Source organism: Otolemur garnettii, unplaced genomic scaffold, assembly GCF_000181295.1.
Source record: "Otolemur garnettii isolate 467f Iridium unplaced genomic scaffold, OtoGar3 scaffold00091, whole genome shotgun sequence".
NCBI lineage: Eukaryota > Metazoa > Chordata > Mammalia > Primates > Galagidae > Otolemur > Otolemur garnettii.
In genome coordinates this window covers 5,136,422-5,155,507 of record NW_003852486.1, presented here as the reverse complement: position 1 = coordinate 5,155,507, position 19,086 = coordinate 5,136,422, and the positions used below count along the sequence as shown (strand labels likewise).

General features: G+C 52.4%; 2 protein-coding genes and 1 long non-coding RNA gene across 5 annotated transcripts in view; 2 read left to right on the top strand and 1 right to left on the bottom strand.

Moving 5' to 3' along the window:
• The first annotated feature begins 2,608 nt into the window (after positions 1-2,608).
• On the top strand, positions 2,609-10,647 carry FLAD1 (flavin adenine dinucleotide synthetase 1). 3 transcript variants are annotated; one of them, XM_023516411.1, is made up of 8 exons: positions 2,612-2,892; positions 3,364-3,588; positions 5,147-5,891; positions 6,731-6,878; positions 7,271-7,369; positions 7,445-7,634; positions 10,278-10,351; positions 10,440-10,647. In XM_023516411.1, the coding sequence occupies exons 2-8, from the start codon at positions 3,508-3,510 to the stop codon at positions 10,573-10,575; spliced, it is 1,473 nt and encodes a 490-aa protein (XP_023372179.1). In that variant the 5' UTR covers positions 2,612-2,892; positions 3,364-3,507; the 3' UTR covers positions 10,576-10,647. The 3 variants fall into 3 exon arrangements, with proteins under 3 accessions (XP_023372180.1, XP_023372179.1, XP_003795369.1); XM_003795321.3 differs by lacking the exon at positions 2,612-2,892 and adding an exon at positions 2,899-3,148; XM_023516412.1 differs by lacking the exons at positions 6,731-6,878; positions 7,271-7,369; positions 7,445-7,634; positions 10,278-10,351; positions 10,440-10,647 and adding an exon at positions 6,538-6,691 and having other exon boundaries at positions 2,609-2,892.
• The window catches only part of LOC111727031, a 14,982-nt gene continuing 370 nt past the window's right edge, over positions 4,475-19,086 (bottom strand). The window contains exons 2-3 of the long non-coding RNA XR_002774677.1: positions 15,458-15,461; positions 4,475-4,488 (exon numbers count right to left, since the gene is read on the bottom strand). This is a non-coding gene — a long non-coding RNA (uncharacterized LOC111727031). The remainder of the gene's footprint in view (positions 4,489-15,457; positions 15,462-19,086) is intronic.
• On the top strand, positions 10,744-11,687 carry LENEP (lens epithelial protein). The gene is made up of 2 exons (XM_012808608.2): positions 10,744-11,310; positions 11,390-11,687. Exon 1 carries the CDS (start codon positions 11,082-11,084, stop codon positions 11,265-11,267), a length of 186 nt encoding a protein of 61 aa, XP_012664062.1. The 5' UTR covers positions 10,744-11,081; the 3' UTR covers positions 11,268-11,310; positions 11,390-11,687.

Sequence of the window (19,086 nt, the reverse complement as noted above, 5' to 3'; positions counted from 1 at the left end):
GCACTCTACCAAGAGTGACAAAGTGAGACTCTGTCTCAAAAAAAAAAAAATTATTGAGTTCCACCCTGAGCCTACTCAATCCTAAACTAAGGATTGGGCCCAGCAATGTTTTAACAAACTCCCCAGTTAGCAGTACCCATAGCTCAGTGGGAGGGCACTGGCCACATACACCCAGGTTGTCGGGTTCAAACCCAGCCTGGGCCAGCTAAACAGCAGTGACAACTGCAACAACAACAAAAAATAATAATAGCTGGGCATTGTGGTGAGTGCTTATAGTCTCAGCTACTTGGGAGCCTGAGGCAAGAGAATTGCTTAAACCCAAGAGTTTGAGGTTACTGTGAGCTGTGACAATACAGAACTCTACTACCCAGGGTGACATAATGAGACTCTGTCTCAAAAAAAAAAAAACAACTCCCCAATTGACTAAGATGCGCTTAAGTTTGAAAACGCACTGGGAAAGGATTGAACATACTTGATGTTTTGGGAAGGGGTCAAATACCACCTTTATTACAAAGATTGGAGCATGTGGTTTGTCATTACAAAGGTGAGGTTTTTGCGTTTTATTTGAGACAAGAGTCTCACTGTGTTGCCTTAGGCTGTAGTACAGTGGTATGGTCATAAGATCATAGCTAGCTCTCATTGCAGCCTGAACCCCCAGCTCCAGGGATTCTCCTGCATTAGCCTTTTTTTTTTTTTTTTTTGAGACAGAGCCTCAAGCTGTCCCCCTGGGTAGAGTGCTATGGCATCACAGCTCACAGCAACCTCCAACTCCTGGGCTCAAGCGAGTCTTCTGCCTCTGCCTCCCAAGTAGCTGGGACCACAGGCACTCGCCACAACGCCTGGCTATTTTTTGGTTGCAGCCATTGTTGTTTGGCGGGCCCAGGCTGGATCTGAACCCACCACCTTAGGTGTATGTGGCTGGCGCCTTAGCCACTTGAGCCACAGGCACTGAGCCCTGCATTAGCCTCTTGAGCAGCTGGCACTACTGCCATCATCATGGCTGATTTACTTATTTTGTAGAGATGAGGTCTCCTTCAGTTACCCAGTCTAGACCAGCTTCTCACCTCAAGTGATCCTCCTATTTCAGATTCCCAAAATGCTGTGATTGCAGGTGCACACCATTACACGGGGCAAGAGCTGATTTTCTTTTTCTTTCTTTCTTTCTTTCTTTTTTTGAGACAGTGTTGTGTCAAAATTTACAGCAATTTCAAACTCCTGGGCTTAAGTGATCCTCCTCCCTCAGCCTGCCAAGTAGCTGGGACTATAGCATCCACCACAACACCTAGCTAATTTTTCTATTTTTTACAGAGATCAAGTTTCACTCTCGCTCAGGCTGGTCTCAAATTACTGAGCTCAAAGGATCCTCCCACCTCAGCCTCCCAGAGTGCTGTGATTACAGGAGTGAACCACCAACGTGCAGGTGAAAGAGAGCTTATTAAAGAATGGGGGGTTTTGTTTGTTTTTGCGACAGTCTCACTATGTTGTCCTTGGTAGAACACCGTGGCATCACATCTCACAGCAACTTCAACTCTTGGGCTTAAGTCATTCTCTTGCCTCAGCCTCCCAAGTAGCTAGGACTACAGGCGCCCACCACAAGGCCCAGCTATTTTTTGTTGCAGATGTCATTGTTTAGCTGGCCCAGGTCGGGTTTGAACCCGCCACCCTCGGTGTATGTGGCTGGTGCCCTAATCACTGTGCGACAGGTGCTGATCCTAAAGAATGGTTTTAAGACCCCTGACTCTACTAATTGTCGTGCTCTGTGATTGTGTGGTGCCCTTTCACCTTTCAGAGGCTGCTGCCCATATGTAAAGTGAGCATGACAGCTATTTCACAGGTTTTTCTTTTTTTTTGCATTTTTTGGCCGGTGCTGGGTTTGAATCTGCCACCTCTGGTATATGGGGCCAGTGCCCTACTCCTTTGAGCCACAGGCGCCACCCTATTTTACAGGTTTTTAAGAGAGTAACATCAGACCGAGTTTAGTAGTTCTCTGAACAATGAATTTTAGACCCTTACCACTACAGACCAGCACCAAAAGCATCCCATTGGGAGCCATACACAGATCACTGGCCGCGCAAACCTACTGAATCAGAATCTGCGTATTACAAAAGATCCGCAGATAATCTGTATAAAAGTTAAGTTTACAGAGCATTATAGGCCAAAGGCAACTGAAATGAAAGTAAGCTAGAATGATGCAAGAATCCAAAGTGGACACACAAGGCATTCCCTTCCAACTCACTGCCTAATTTGTACCTACGTGACCAATAATTGGGACAAGTGATATTTGAACCGAGCACCATCTAAAGCAAGGTGGAGGAACAGAGGGTTTTGGACTTTGTTTCTTAAAGAGTGTTAAGTAATTTTGTCCGTTATACCACAGACAAATGAAGGTTCTACACTCTAAAAGCTTACTCCAGGGTCTTCCTCCACGACAGGCAATGCATTCTTGGCGTCCTTTCTAATAGAAACTAAAATCCTCCAGTACCAGCCTTTAGCCTAGAACTAGTCGTAGTTAATGAAAACAACATATGAATACAAGAGTACAGAACGGCGTTCAGCCTCCCTTCACCTCCAGCAGGAGAGGTGACCACCTAGAATCCAACAGTGGCCCTCCACACTCTAAATCCTTATATCCTACCCCCGACAAGGCCCGGCCTCCACATTTCCGGGCGAGGGGTGACCAAGTGGTTGTTGCCTATAACAACCTGCGCTGCTCCCGCCCACTGGGTAAAGCCCGAGAGCGACGGTCAACTACACCAATGGGACCTTTGAGGAGTCTAAGCGACAGCCAAAATGACCAATCAACATGAGTAAGGAGGGACTTTGAGTACGGAAGCTGCCCCAGGACATGAGGTACGGAACGTGGGAAACACCCGGTGAAGGGACGGACCGCAGGTGAGAGCCTGGAAGCACTCAATACTCTGAAGCTTGGCGGGAAGAGAGGGCTTTCTGGGCTGGAAAGGGTGCAGAAGCACGCGGTGTAAGGACACTGGGTACAAAGAGAGATGCGTTTAAAGGGGCCGGGGCCCTGCAGCAGGTAGGCGTTTAAAGGGGCAGATGCCCCGAACTGGAGAGACATTTAAAGGTGCAGGTGCCCAAGGTAGAGCAGACGCCGAGGAGGCCGGCTCGCAGACTGAAGACATTCACAGTGGTGCGTTCTCCGGGGCGCAGGACATTTAAACGAAGTTACAGCCAAGCTTAGAAGACATTACTGGGGCACAGGTTGGGGGCTAAGAACGCGTCTGTTTAAAGAGGCGGAATAAAGGAGGCGCTTGTCCAGGATCTTGTTAGAGAAGTCTGAGGGATCTTCCTTCAGGAAGAACGTGCACTCCTGCTCTCCCCGACTGTCCTTTCTGGCTCCTCCAGGTTCCCTCGATCTCGGACCCCTTGTTCCCAGGCTATGGTCCCCAGTGCCCTGTAGACCTGGCGAGCCCCCTGTGCTTACTACCCCGACTTGGGGGTCTGGGTGGCTACTGGAAGGCCTTGCGGAGGGGCAGAGAAGGCAGGAGCATGACATCTAGGGCCTCTGACTCCCCCCCGGGGCGCAGCGTGACGGCTGGCATCATCATTGTTGGAGATGAGATCCTCAAGGTGTGTCTGGGGCAGAAGCGGGGGTGGGGGGGGCGGATGGGGGGGGGCCTGCCTGCTCCACCTCCTGTGGAGGCGGCAAAATAGGGTGGGAGCTCCTTGCCGCAGCAGGGTCCTGGAGTGAGTCCTACATATTGGATTATTCTATCGAAAACCTGGCAGCAAAGTCCCTACAATTTGTCAAGCAGTATGGTAGGGGCGCAGGGGCTACGAAGCCCAGCAGGCAGAGAAGATGCAGGTGCATGTATTGGGTATTTAAGAGTTATGTCCTTCCGCCCTATTTGGAAGTGATTCAAGGCCCTTAGTGGATAAGTGAGGTAGAAGGGAGGAATCCCTTTCGAATGATCAAAAAGGCCTTAGTTGGTCAAGTACAGTGGCTCACACTTGTAATCTCAAAACCAGAATCCTGTGAGCTCAGGCATTTGAGACCCGGTAAAGCTCTCTGGGTGTCCTGGCAGACACCTGTATTCCTGGCTATTCCAGAGGTTGCTGTGAGCTATGATCACTCTACACAGGACAACATAGTGAAACTCAGTGTCAAAAAAAAAAAGTGACTAGAGAACATTGCAGGCATAGGCAGGTTTGTAATACTAATATTGATTCCCGTATTTTGAGTGCTTACCAAGGCTTGGCAATGTGCTTATTACATCCCATATGTAATTTTATTCTCAAAACAATTCCATGAGTTTGGTACTTTTATTATAAATCTTAATTGTGAAACTGAGGGTCAGAGAGGTTGAGAAATCTGCCTGAGGTCAAACACCTAGGAAGTGGTAGAGTTGGGATTCCAGCATGATTTCCCCCTCACTCTAGAACACAAACTCTTAACCAGCACCTATCTGTAGAGAAGTAGAGGAGATGGGGTGGGAAAGAAGAGTGGGTACACACCACAGGAGAGACAGCCTCAAGTACTCTGCAAAGGAATTTGAACTTTATTCTGTATAGAGTTGGGAACAACAAATGGCTTCTGTGCCCAAGAGTGATGCAATCACATTAGGAAGGCTACTCAAGAGACACAGAGCAAAACACTGTGGCTGCAGGCTGGGAGACTGGCCAGGAGGCTGTCGTCATTGTCCAGGTGAAAGGTGCCAAGGACCTGCTTGGTGGGAGTGGATACAGAAAGAAGAGAGCAGATGGGGTGATGTTTTAGAAGTAGAGTTGACAGTATGAAGGGCCTGGCTGGCTCTGAACAGTATCTGGGGATGCCACTGACCAAAGCAACAACAGCTAGGGATGCAGTAAGATAGCCCCCAAGTACTTGGAGTTAAGAGACTGTAGCTGTTGGGGTAGTAAGTAGACAACTTGTCCACATAGAATTGATAATTAAATCCATAAATGTGAGGTCAGGGTCAAAGTGCAAAGAAAGAGGTCCCAAGTGGGTCATATAATCCCTGGTTCCATTCAAATGAATTTTCCCACTGCTGTGCCCAGTCTAGGCTCATTGGCAGCCTGAGATTGTGTCCTCCAAAAAGCAAAGTGCCCCCATCACCAGGCAGAGGCAGCCATCATTTCCTCCCCACAGCACTGACAGTCTCTTCCTCCCCCTAACCTCCAACCCCAGGGACACACTCAGGACACCAACACCTATTTTCTGTGCCGGACACTGCGCTCCCTGGGGGTCCAGGTTTGCCGAGTCTCTGTCATACCTGATGAGGTAGCCACCATTGCAGCTGAGGTGACTTCTTTCTCCAGCCGCTTCACCCATGTTCTCACAGCAGGGGGCATCGGCCCCACACATGATGATGTGACCTTTGAGGCAGTGGCAAAGGCCTTTGGGGATGAGCTGAAGCCACACCCTGAGCTGGAAGCAGCCACCAAAGCCCTAGGAGGAGATGGCTGGGAGAAGCTGTCGCTGGTGCCCTCCTCTGCCCGCCTGCATTATGGCACAGATCCACACACCGGTCGCCCCTTCAGATTCCCGCTGGTCTCTGTCCGAAATGTCTACCTCTTCCCAGGCATTCCGGAGCTGCTGCAGCGAGTGCTGGAGGGACTAAAGGGACTGTTCCAAAACACAGCCGTTCAGTTCCATTCTCGGGAGCTATACGTGGCTGCTGATGAGGTCTCTATTGCCCACACCCTGGCTGAGGCCCAGGCCCACTTTGGGCAGAGGCTGAGCCTAGGCTCATACCCTGACTGGGGCAGCAACTACTATCAGGTGAAGCTGACTCTAGACTCGGAGGAGGAAGGGTCCCTGGAAGAGTGCCTGGCTTACCTGACTGCCCACTTGCCCCAGGGGTCACTGGTCCCATACATGCCGGATGCTGTGGAGCAGGCCGGTGAGGCTGTATACAAACTTGCAGAATCAGGTAGGGCCCATTGTGGGGGTGGGGAGGTGGGGACAGCATGCACCAAGCTTCTGGTCCCACCCTAGGTCTCAATAATGCAAGGGCTATGGCGGCATCCACAGATTCAGGAGTGGGCAGAAGATAGCTACTATTGATTCATTTCTTATCCAGTAAGAACTGATTGAGTACCTATCTTTTTTTTTTTTTTTTTTTTTTTTTTTTGCAGTTTTTGCAGTTTTTGGCCAGGATTGGGTTTGAACCTGCCACCTCCAGCATCGTATGGGGCTGATGCCCTACTCCTTTGAGTCATAGGCACTGCTACTCCTTTGAGTCATAGGCACTGCCCTGAGTACCTACTTTTATCAGTGCTGTGCTAGATGTTGGAATTATGGCTTAATAGAATATGTGCTCTGCTCTCATGGATCAGTGGTTTAACGAGAAAGGCAGACATCAAACAGGGTTCTCATGGAGCGATGACCAGAGTGAGTTCCTGCAGTAGGGAGGCCAGTATTGATCTGGAGTTAGAGAAAGTGTCTCTGATCAAGTGATATATAAGCTGAGTGATCATGAGGATTTGTTCAGACCAGGGGGTGGGCTAAAGCAAACAACTAGGAAGGAGTGCCAGGATCCTCTCATCTCCCACATCTCCCCACATTTCCTTCTCCAGAGGGAAGACACAAGCCAAGTGGGGTACGGTGAGGCAGACCCTGCTGGGCCTAGCAGGCAGCATGAAGTTTGGACTTTATCTTAAGAACATTGGAAAGATGTGGAAGGGCTTTAATCAAGGGCAACATGGCCCCCACTCCCTTTTAATGGCCACATGTATCTATCTGATGCCCTCTTCCCTGCCTGCATGGCAGGGTCTTCTCTGGGGAAAAAGGTGGCAAGTGCCCTACAGACCATTGAGACTGCCCTGGCTCGATACAACCTCACCCAGCTTTGTGTGGGCTTCAATGGGGGCAAGGACTGCACTGCCCTCCTGCACCTCTTCCACGCTGCCGTGCAGAGGTGAGCCTGTGTGAATGGCGAGCGGAGTGAACACGGCCCCAGAAGTCCCTGCTCTGGCCTGTTCTCCATTTCCCTACCCCCACCCCCAGGGTGGTAGGGCATAGTGACCTCTCAGTTCTATTCCCCCTGCATATTAATTGAGCATGGCCTCGAGTGTGGAGGTGCAGCCACCCTCCCTCACCACAGCTGGGCCAGGGTCCCTTGGGGAGGCAAGATTAACATGCTAAGGTTTGAGAGGTGAGAGTCAGAGTGGGCTTCCTAGAGGGAGTGGACCTGACAGGTGAAAAGGGGAGAGAGAGAGAGGTTATCTGTCCAAGGGACAAAGAATAGCTTTTCTAAACAGTGATTTCCCTGTCTATGCTGGCAAGCCTATGGATTTTTCCCCTCTCCAGGAAATTCCCTGATGTTCCAAAACCACTCCAGATCCTGTATATCCGTGGCATCTCCCCTTTCCCTGAGCTGGAACAGTTTTTACAGGACACCATCAAGAGGTATGAGGGGCCTGGAGGTTTGGGCTCCAAAAGGGCCCTGCAGGCCCAATGCTGACCCTCTGCTTCTTTCATAAGGTATAATCTGCAGGTACTGGAGGCTGAGGGCAACATGAAGCAGGCTCTGGGTGAGCTGCAAGCACAGCACCCCCAGCTGGAGGCCGTTCTGATGGGCACTCGCCGCACTGACCCCTATTCCTGCAGCCTCTGCCCCTTCAGCCCCACAGACCCAGGCTGGCCTCCATTCCTGCGTGTCAACCCGCTGCTGGTAACTGGGTTATTATCTTCATGCCATCTCAGTCCTTGCAGCCTGGCTTCCCAAGGGTGGTGGTAGGAGAGGCTACAGGCTGGGACTTGGATGAGGGGCCCCCTCACCTAAGGGAGGCAGAGCTATTTCTTGATTGATCTTTTTGACCACCACTTATTGAGCCCTATTCAGTGGCAGGCATTGTGCTGTGGTATGCTGTCCACTGTGGTTGCTACAAGCCATGTAGTTATACTTGAATTAATTAAATGAAGTACAAGTTACTAAGACCACCTGAACTACATACTTTAAAAGGGTAAATTTTATGTATGGCATGTGAATTATATCTCAATTTATTTATTTTATTTAGAGACAGAGTCTCACTTTGTCACCCTTGGTAGGGTGCTGTAGCGTCACAGCTCACAGCAACCTACAACTCTTGAGCTTAAGTGATTTTCTTGCCTCAGCTTCCCAAGTAGCTGGGACTACAGGCACTCACCACAACGCCCAGCTATTTTTTTGTTGCAGTTTGGCTGGGACCGGGTTCATACCTGCCATCCTCAGTATATGGGGCCAGCGTCCTACTCACTGAGCCATAGGCACTGCCCCTCAGTTTTGTTTTTTTTTTTAGGACACTATTAAAATTTGCTTTAATACTCTTTTGGGGAAAAACATACCACGCTTTTAGTGAATGACCAGAAACATTTCACAGTATTAGTAGGCCATTATTTTTAATATCTGTTTTGCCATGAATTCATAGGGAAAAGGTTCTAACACTTTATATTGCTGTTACATGGGGTCTGTTGGTTATCCCATGTGCTATGCTGTATACCTCTTATGCCATGAATTCATGGGGAATAAATAAGTTCCAGCACCTAATATCATGGTTCCATTGGTTCTCCTGTGTGCTATGTTATATGCCTGTTATGCCATAATTTCATAGGGAATGGGTTCCAGGATCTCAGGCTCCTTTCCGTTGGTTCTCATAAAGTGTGCTTCTCTGGGTGGAGCAGGCTGGTGCTTTAGTTGAACCCAGGTACCTTTCTCTTTGGCTTCCTTCTTTTTCGGATCATTTTCCTTCATGCATTTCAGCAAGCTATGCTCTTAGAGTGCTTAATATGCTCAATACGAACATTAATCCTGTTGGCAAGAATCTTGCCCTTAACTTGTTTGTTTACAACAATGCCAACAGCATATTGGGTAACAATGTAGACTCTTCCAGTTTTGCCATGGTAACATTTGTGTGGCATGCCTTTTTGAATAGTACTCATTCCCTTGATGTCTACAATATCACCTTTTGTAGATTCTTATATATGTGGCCAAAGGAACAACTCCATGTTTTCTAAAAGGCCTAGAGAACATGTATCAGGTGCCTCTCCTCTTTCCCTTTGTGTTTGTCATTTTGGTGAATTACTGGAAGATGGGAAGATGATGTCTCTGGCTGAAAGGCTTTTTTCTCTTTTTCTTTTTCTTTTCTTTTCTTTTTTTCTTTTTTTTGCAGTTTTTGGCTGGGCCAGGTTTGAACCCACCACCTCCAGCATATGGGGCTAGCGCCCCACTCCTTTGAACCATAGGCGCCACCCTCTTTTTTTTTTTTTTTTTTTGAGACAGTCTTACTGCGTCACCCTTGGTAGAGTGCTGTAGCATCATAGCACATAGCAACCACACACTCTTAGGCTCAAGCAATTCTCTTGCCTCAACCTCCTGACTAGCTGGGACTACAGCCTTCCACCACAATGCCTCGCTATTGTTAGAAACTAAGTCTTGCTCTTGCTCAGGCTGGTCTCGAACCTGTGAGCTCAGGCAATCCACCTGCCTTGGCCTCCAGAGTGCTAGGATTATAGGTGTGAGCCACTGTGCCCAGCCTTAATTTTTTTTATTTAATATTGAGATGGGGTTTCACTATGGTGCCCAGGGCCCAAATGACCTTCCTGCCTCACCCTTCTGAGTAGCTGGGACTAAAGGTGCATGTTGCCATGCTTAGTTCAAATTTAAAAATTAAATACAATTAAAAATTCATCTATACTGGACCTGGTGCAGTGGCTTACACCTGTAATCCTAGCACTTGGGAGGGCGAAGCAGGTGGATTGCCTGAGCTCACAGGTTGGAGACCAGCCTGAGCCAGAGTGAGACCTCGTCTCTAAAATAGCCAGGCATTGTGGTGGGCACCTGTAGTTCCAGCTACTTGGGAGGCTGAGGCAAGAGAATTGCTTAAGCCCAAGAGTTTGAGGTTGCTGTGAGTTGCAATGCTACAGCGCTCTACTGAGGGTGACATAGTGAGACTGTTTCAAAAAAAAAAAAAAACTATATCTAGACATTTTTTTTTAAAAAAACTAAGCTTTTCAGCTGTACTAGCCACATTTCACATGACCACTGTAGTAGACAGCACAGATGTGGGACATCCTGTCATCACAGAAAGTACAATAGATAGCTCTGGCTTGGGCAACATGGGGCCTCCCTGTCTTCCTTGAGCTCACACTCAAGTGGGGGGCGGGTGGGGAATGGAGAAGGGAGAGGACCGGGCCTTCTCCTCATCACTCACCTGCATGGAACAAGGCTCTTTCGCAGGGTAAGGGAGCAGAAAATTCATGGGTGGACTCCTTCCCAGAATGGCAAGGAGTGGGTATGGGAGGGGGGAGCATTTGTGACTATTCTGTGACCTCCTAGGACTGGACCTACAGAGACATCTGGGACTTTCTGCGTCAGCTGTTTGTCCCATACTGTATCCTGTATGATCGAGGGTAAGGCTGTTAGGGAAGAGAATGGGCACGGGGAAGACATTAGAGCACCCTCCCTACACATACCATCCCACGACTGTCCCTGCTGCAGGTACACATCTTTGGGGAGCCGGGAGAACACAGTGAGGAACCCAGCCCTGAAGTGCCTGAGCCCTGGAGGACGCCCCACCTACCGGCCCGCCTATCTACTAGAAAATGAGGATGAGGAGCGCAACTCCCGCACGTGACCTGCTGCCTGGTGGGTGGGGGGAGGAGGCTGTCCCTGGGTGTGACTGACAATAAACCTGCCTCTCACTGTGCCTCTGGCTCTAGCTTGTCTTCAGCTGCAGGGATGGGCAAAGCAAAGTGGGCCGACCACTGCCTGCTCTGAGCTGGCTGTGCCCCATAGGAGGGCAGAGTGGGCAGGAAGGAGCCCTTGGTGAGGGTCCTCAGTGTCAGCCAATCCCTGGTGAAGGAGCATCCAGGCCACCACCACCCGCTGGAGGAGGGATGGATGGCTGAGTTGGCCTGGCTGTGCAGGATGAAAGATGGAGAGGCCAGGCCCTCCCTCCTACTAACCCCACCCCTCCTGTCTGTCTATAGGGGCTGACACAGCCCATTCTCAGGCCTAGAACCTTCCCTTGTTAATCCCTGGGGCCTTTGTCTTTGTTGTCATGAGACCTGAGGGGGATGGGGACAGTGTTGATAAAAGGCACCAAAGGCAGCTCCCACACCCTTCCTCAGAACTGGCCCAATGCAGCCTCGGACACAGCCCCTAGCCCAGGCCCTGCCCTTCTCCCTCGGAGGGGCCCTGCGAGACACAGGGCTCCGGGTACCTGTCTTTAAGGTGGGCACAGGGTGGGAAGGCCTGCAGCAGACCCTGAAGGACATCGCCTATATCCTCCTCTGCTGCTGGTGCATCAAGGAACTGCTGGATTAATGGCAGAAGGGAACTACCACCTCTCCCCACTGGCATCACTCAGGTGGGCAAGGCAGGGCAGACAGGAGGCAACTGCAGCTCCAGCGCAGAGCTTGCCTCTCAACTTCCGTTGTCTTCTTTAGCACCCAGCCCAGCCTCTATCAAGATTCCCAGGGCCAGCTGTGCTTGACCAAGGATGGAAGAGTGAAGCGTGGACCCTGCCTTAAGTTGTGCCACCTGTCAGACCTGCTTCATCTCTGAGCCTGTTCCCAGCCCCCACCTTAGGGGACCTCTACTGGCTAGGACCCCAATAAGATGGCCACCAGACCTGGCAGTGAGCCCACCAGACCAGATAGTTGGCTTGACTGTACTCTCTTGGTGCCAGCAATGGGCCACCCCTAAAGTACCTGTTTGAGAGTCACTGAATTGTATATGCAATAAATAGACCTTGAGCCCAGAAGTTCTCAGTGTCTAAAGGGGAATTAGAAAAAGCACTGGAGCCAGGAAGCAGAACGGGGTGGAAAGGAGCTTGTTCTGGATAGAACTCCGATTGAAAGCCAGGTATTCTGACTCACTGGTGCCTTTGTGGGGAGGTGGAGGACAAAAAGTCCAGGTTCCTCCTAGCCTGTGGGGGAGAGGTCCAGCTTGGGTGACGTCTTCTAATGTGAGGCTCTGGGAATTAGGATGGGAACCCAAAGGACCCAGCCTTTTCCCAAATAAAATGCCTGGTCTGGGCAGCTCCCTGCCTCTGAGGATCTTGGGGGAGGCATGGAGCTGATGCTGGGCCCCAGCTCATCAAGGAAGGAGGGCACCCTGAACCACCAGAGCTCCCGGCCCACACACAGTTATGAGACAAAGACACCTATGTCCTCCTATCACAATACAGCCCTATCAGCACCTAAACAACTCAACTGAGCAGAACTGAATCCTCACTTTCCCTTGGTAGCCACCACTACCTGCTTTCCCTGAATTATCCCAGTGGCAGGTATACATACCCTAGCTGTGTACAGTGTCTTGCTCATGCTTATTGATATGCCGAGCCACAGGACTTGTTCAGCATCACCCAGGGGTGCCCATCTAATATTCCCTGGCCCTCTTAGGGCCCAGTTATTGACTCCCAACCCCCCCCTTTTTTTCTTAATCATATGTTTTTGCCCTTCCCACACCCCACCTTGTAAATCACTCCTGCCCCCTCCCCTCCTTTCGAACCCCAAGAACAGACCTGCCCTGCTGAGAACCTCTTGGTCATTTCTCAATCCTTCCTCTTTCCTTCTCTCCACTCTTCAAAGAAGTGTCCTTTTCTGGCCAGGGCCAACTCTTCCTCCTCACCATCCTCTTGATGCCTCCCTCCTCAGGTGCCTTCCCCCTCCCCGGAACCAGCCATCTCTCCTGCTCACTCAGCTCCCAACCCTTTCTAACCTGGTGCACTGGCCTAGAGATGATGTATGGGGTTCTCTCCCACCTTCCCTGGAACCAGCTACTCCTCAGCCTTCTTAGTTAACTCCTCTGCAGGTTCTTTTTCTAAAGGTGACATATCCCTAAAGTAAAGAATTCTAATAGCAAAAAATGTCTATACCTTTTTCCAGCCCACCAGCTTTCCTCCCTGGCAGTAATTATGACTACCAGTTTCCTGGAGAGCAACCTAGAGGTAGCCTGGGCATGGGCTGTGTTTTCACACACTTACCCACAAATATTATGGAGCGTGTGCTGTATGCTGGTCTGTGCACTTTGGATATAACAATGAACAAAATAGATTTCTGTAGCTCTATCTCTGTACCCCTCTGTGGGTGGGTGGGACAGAAGATAAACTATAAAGTATATAATGTGGGTGGCACCTATGGCTCAAGGAGTAGGACGCTGGCCCCATATACCGGGGGTGGCAGGTTCAAGTCCAGCCCCAGCCAAAAAAACTGCAAGTAATAAGGATAACAAAATTAAGTATATAATGTTATTAGGTGATAGGTAGCCTAGAAAAAAGAAAAAATTAAGTGAGGGCAGGTCATGGAGAGCTCAATAAGAGATCTGAGTGAAATGAACGATTGCAGGACATTGAGCATGAAATTATTATTATTTTTTTATTTAAAAGGCTCACACCAGGCGGGGAATGGTGGCTCACACCTGCAGTCCTAGCACTTTGCTAGGCTGATGTGCTACTCAGGAGGTTGAGGCAGGAGGATCACTGGTGCCCAGCAGTTTGAGGTTGCAGTGAGCTGATAGCCACTGTATTCTAGCTGAGGTGACTTTCAAAAAAAGGAAAATAGCTCACTCTTGCTGCTGTGTTGAGAATAAAATTTAAGGGGATTGGCTCAGCACCTGTAGCTCAGCATCTAGGGCACCAGCCACATATACCGGAGCTGGCAGATTCGAATCCTGCTGGGCCTGCCAAACAACTATAACCAAAAAATAACCAGGCGTTGTGGTGGGTGCCTGTAGTCCCAGCTACTTAGGAGGCTGAGGCAAGAGAATCGCTTAAGCCCAAGAGTTGGAGGTTGCTATGAGCTGTGACACCACAGCACTCTACCCAGGGTGACACAGTGAGGTTCTGTCTGAAAAAAAAAAAGTTTTTAAGGGGATCAAGGGTAGAATATGAGACCCATCAGGAAGTAACAGGCACAATATCAGCCAGACATGTTGGCTCAGACCAGGCTTATACCTACATTAATAGCAGGAGTGAGAGTGGCTGGACTCTGGACATAATTATTCTTCCTAGTTGGTTAACTAACATATGCTACACACTGGCTTTTTTCCTCTTAATATACCTTGAATAGGATCCAAGATTCTACATTAGTACATTTAGAGCCTCTCCATTCTTTTTCACTGCAGCTCAGTACTCTATAGTACCCTAATTTGAGGTTATTTTTTACCCCTGGCAGCTCAGTGCCCTTCTTTAGGCATCCACAAAAGGCAGGTCTTGCTCATACCCGCTCCCTTCAGAGTCCCCACACTTGCCTCCCAGAAAACAGCAGTGAGGGGTAAGGTCCTCCTGAAGCCAACCAAGGAAGGTTAGTGATGGGGGGGTTGTCACAGAATTTTCCTCCCCATCTGAGTGTGGGGCTCCTCCCTCCCTGCATAGCCTGCACCTTGCTTGACCAGTTCCACCCCTTCTCCAACTCAGGCCCTGGCCTACCACCTTCTTTTACTTTCTTAGGCCCCACTCCCACCAAGTTGGGCAGTGCCTTGAGGTTGGTCCTAAGTCTGAGGTCTGGGCACAAGGACCTTTACCAGGAGAGGGGATGTCTGGCAAAGACCACTGGGGAAGTGGCAGGAGGAGGAAGGCAGAGCCCAGGCCTCTGGCCTGTAGTGAGATGGGTGGTGGGGACTGGAGGAGGGGGAGAAAAGGGTAGAGCCTGCCAGTGGCCCAAGAAGAGTGTCAGAGTGGGAAAGAGAACCTGGACAGTGGAAAGACAGAGGAAAGGGAGGAGTACAAGGAAAACCTCACTTACCATTATTAGAGCCCTTTTCACACTGCACAGTGCTGAGAGCCTCACAAAAGGAGGCAGGACAGAGGTAATTATCCCACTAAATGGAAGGAAACAGGTCCCAAAGAGGTGAAGCGATTTGCCCAAGGTCACATACATAACACACTGCTACAGAGTATTTAACGAACCCGGATTTTCAGATCTCAAATTCAGGATTTCTCTTGATACCCTGTCTTCCTCTTCTTAGCTGGTGTTGGTGTGGGGATGGTGGCCTAAGCAACTCAGGAGGTAAAGCCACAAAAGCAAAAAAGCATAGAGGGGCCACTCCCTTTTTCTGCACCCACCCGGTCCATGCTGTGCCGCTTCCCGCCTCTATGCTAAGCTCTCCTTCTCATTGGGTTCTTAGCTCATTTTGGCGTCCCAGCTACAGCCTTTTCACCGAATCCACATGGGCCACATCTTTTCTGCCTCACAGCTCCGCTAGAAGGGGTAAATCTGATCGTTTTCTCACAAATTTCTCTCTCCAACTAAGCAACTCAGATCTTGAGTGTCCGGGTACTCCCTCAGGAACTCATGTGGGGTTGGGGGGCTGCGAATGGGGAGCATGGCGCCAGGTGCCAGGATAGGAAGGGACGGAAAGACCTTACCCACCCTTGGGCGCCCCGGGGCCCTCTGGTGGCCACAAGGGGTACGGGACTGAGTGGGGTACTAGCGACAAGTTGAGCGACCCCAAGTAGGACAGCAAGCGGAGTGGACGGATGTCCAGGATTCCCGGAGGATTTCCTCGGATACAGGACTGAGAAGGCATTCAAGAGGGAGAGGCAGAAGTTAAGACCAAGGGTCTAAGAAGCCGTGCACAATAAATTAACTGGATGTCACAATAATGCTGGGGGGGTGGGGGGGGTAGTCCCACGTTTTCCCCGCAACGCCACAAGGCGAGCAGAAAGAGGGTTGCAACCGTTTCGCTGCAGGCGCCAGAGCGGCGACCCCCAAAGGCTTAGGCTTTCACCATATTTGCATCCTATTTGCATCTCGTTTGCACGTGAGTTCTTGACCCTCACTCCCCCATCCCCTTTATCAGTGACTGTCAAGAGTGCAGAGTCAGGGCCAGCCTCGGGTCGCGTCCACTCCTGCAGACGCGCCCTGGCCCGTCAGTACCAGTCCCTCGCTCGCCTTCAGCCCCTTGCCTGCCGCCGAGGAGCTACTCTCACTCCCGCTGGGTCCGAGGAGCCTGGAGACCCCGCCGTCCGGTGGCTGAAGGGAGGCTGAGGGCAAGGGGTTCCGTTTCGCCTTCTCCGGGACGCTGAGTTTTGGAAATGTTCCCCGGAGCTTCCAGATGCTAAATTTACCTCCTCCGGCCCCGGGGGGCGCAGAGATCCCGGCGGCGATTAGCGCGCGCCGCAACCGGCTCCAACCCAGAGGCCCGGAGTTAAAAATAGAGCACCCGCAGGTGGGGGGGGGGCGGCGGGAGGGGTGCCCCTGGCGGCCACGGCCCCTTCAGGTGGGTTGGGCGGTCGCGGTGGGGCGCTGGGGGGCGGCGGGCGCTGCGGTTTGCGCGCCCCCAGCGGTTTCCTGGGCGGCGGGTTTTTCGAGGGAAGCAGAGGCGGCGAGGAAGAAGGGGAGCATCGGGGAAGAGGTGGGCGCCCAGCTCAGGCTGACACTCTGCTTCCAGCTCAGGCCCCCGCATTCTGAAACAGTACCCCAGACCCACTCACCCAGAAGCCCGCTCAGGCAGAGCCTCGCCTCACTTGCTAAGAAACCTCACTTCCCCAGGCTCTGCGACCACCTGCCTTCTCTGTAGCCGTTCTTGGCGCACGTGGCCTGGCCAGTCCAAGTCGCTGGCCCCCAACCCCAGAAATACGGACCTCTAAGCCGGGGATTTCATTCCTCTATCAAGGTAAACACCTCATTCCCCAGGTATCTGTCCACCTCCTGTTACTCTCCCCAAACAACAAGGACTGGCTTGGTCGACTGAAGTCAGAACGTGCGGATGCGAGGAGCTCCACTGTCCCCAGGAAGCCCCTGCAGCCCTACACTTGCCCTTCAGCTCCCAGTTCCAGTCAGGGCCTGGAGGCTGGGCCGGGGCCTGCAAGCCCCTGGGGCCCCGAAGGGGTTTCGTAGGAGGCGGAGCCAGGCTCTGTGTGCAGCGGTCGTCTCGGTGGTTTGGCTCAGTAGAAGCTAGAGTTGGGGGTAGGAGGGAATTTCAAGTAGGGGTTCCCCCTTCCGATTTATGAGTGAGAAGAGGAGCTATTTGAACCAGAAGAAAAAGAGAAACACGGTAGGGGGTTACTGAGGAACTAACTGTAGGCTCCAGGACTTGGGGACTGAAGAGGACAGTAGCAATTCAGGCGCAGAAAGACCCAAGTTGTGTCCAGGCAGACGTCAGACGCGATCCCTAAACTTGGGGGAGACCAGGCGAACTCTAGGCATTGGGCGCCATCCGCGCCTCTGTACCCAAGGGCTGACGTTCGGGCGCCCACTCTTCCACTGCTTCTGGGAGTGTTTGGCTCTGTCCTGCGTGGCCCACCTACCCCATCCCGTTTTCTTCGGCTACGCCCCCTCCTTCTCGAAACAGCCGCCTCTCCATTTCACTCGCGCATATGGCACCGCCGCCTGGCCCCTGGCACAGCCCTTCCCTACGCCAGCGCGACCCCGATGGCTGGAGAAGGAAGAAACAAACCCTGGCCTGGATCCCACCCGCTCCAGGCCCTCCGGACCAGAATCTGCCTGGCGGGGGCAGAGAAGAAAACCCGGAGCAGTGACCAACCTTGGGACCCAAGGGGGACAGGGACGATAGGAAAACCCGGAGCGGATTACTAAAGCCGGAGCGCCCGGTGCCTGCTGCTGCTACCTCCTCCTTCCTATAGACCCCCTAATTCTCCAGTGAGATAATGTCTGGGGTGAGGGGCTGTTTGGTTTGGCCTGAGCCCTCAGGGGAGCCTCACACTTTCCGCTCCTGGCTGGGGCACAGGGCAGCGGCCGGAGGCTGAGTCACCGCCAGAGGGAGAGGGAGGGTGGGACCTGACTCTGCCCCTCCTCCTGCGCGGGGATCCCGGGTCAGTCCGGGTGAGGGCCAGGGCCCCCCTGGCGCCGCCCATTGTGGTCCAACAGGTTGAGCTGGTGTCCCGCGGAGCCACCTGCTGGAAAAGGAGGGAGGCCCCCTGCAGAGGGGGTTGGGAAGGGAAAAGCAAGTCCGACCCGGTTCGGCCAGGCTGGCCGCAGGGGAGCCGAACCTGGCCGAGGTAGCCGGATTTGATTCCGTTTGACAACGGTGGGAGGAGCGCTTTGGGGTACGCGGCACCGCAGGCCCAGTTGAAAGCTGCTCTCACAGGCTACCTTTCTCAGTCGGTGAGGGCACTGAAGTACCCATCCAGGTCCCTCCCAACTCACACAAACACACGCTCTAAACACCCAGCTCCCCTCACCACGTGGGTCTCAGCGAATCCAAGTCAAGATGTCCCTCCTTCCTGGAGACTCGGTTTCTCCACTTAGGAAACCAAGGGGATGGAGGCTAGGAACAAGAGTGTGAGCGCGCCTCCCCCTCCCCCTGCACTGACCGGGCCCCTCCCCTCTGACAAAGCCAAGGCCGAAGCCGCCTCAGATGGAGCTCAGAGGCTGCTCGCCCGGGGCGTCGTTCCCTCCCCGCGAGGTGCCATCACGCGTGGGGAAGGACGCAGGGTGCCCGCAGTCTCAACTCCCCCACTCAGAGAGGGAGTGGGCCAGAGTTGAAGGCCTGATGATTCCCTCTCCCCCCTCCCTCTTGGGGCCCTGACCTGATTATAGCCCCTCACGGGACCCCCTCCCTCAAGACCCTAAGTCCCCAATTCCACCGCCATCCTATCTTTAACTTTCATGCCTTTCCCTTTGGAGGTCCTGACCCTAAAGAAACCCCTCTAGGAGCAGGGAGAGTCCCTGGAGGGGGTCCTCAGTTCCCTGGCCACTGCGGACGCTGCCCCCTCCCCCCTTCCCTCCAGGTTTCAAGCCAACCCTTCAGCTCCGCCCCCTCCCTCCCCTCCCTGGACGATCGCAAGGCGGGACCACTTGGGATGGGCGGATGTTCGGGCCAATGGACAGACAGGGCGGTGGCGTGCAGGAGGCGGGGCGGAACAGCGGCAGTGGGCTGGATGGGGGTCGGGGGCGGAGCTCGGGTTAAGGTGGACCGAGAGAGATTGGGGCAGAAGAGAGAGGGAGAGAGAGTGGGGGGAGAGGGGCCGCGGCAGGTGAAGGGAGACCAAGAGCTAGGAGGAAAGAACGAGGGAAAGGAGGAGGATGGGAAAGGCTAAGAAAACTAAATAAGAGCTTTGAGGAAGGGAGTAAAATACGAGGGAGGGACTCATCTGCGCCCTGCATGGACTGGCTGGACGAAGGGGTTGAAGTTTATGTCCTTATTGGGCGGAGGGAGGGGGGCCTGGGGGGGCGGG

What these genes read in the sequence shown, in the direction of transcription:
- FLAD1 (XM_023516411.1), top strand. Translation starts at nt 3,508, where the DNA reads ATGACATCTAGGGCCTCTGACTCCCCCCCGGGGCGCAGCGTGACGGCT. An exon ending in TTGGAGATGAGATCCTCAAG is followed by an intron (nt 3,589 to 5,146) that starts GTGTGTCTGGGG and finishes CTCCAACCCCAG; the next exon opens with GGACACACTCAGGACACCAA. An exon ending in TGCGTGTCAACCCGCTGCTG is followed by an intron (nt 7,635 to 10,277) that starts GTAACTGGGTTA and finishes GTGACCTCCTAG; the next exon opens with GACTGGACCTACAGAGACAT.
- LENEP (XM_012808608.2), top strand. Translation starts at nt 11,082, where the DNA reads ATGCAGCCTCGGACACAGCCCCTAGCCCAGGCCCTGCCCTTCTCCCTC.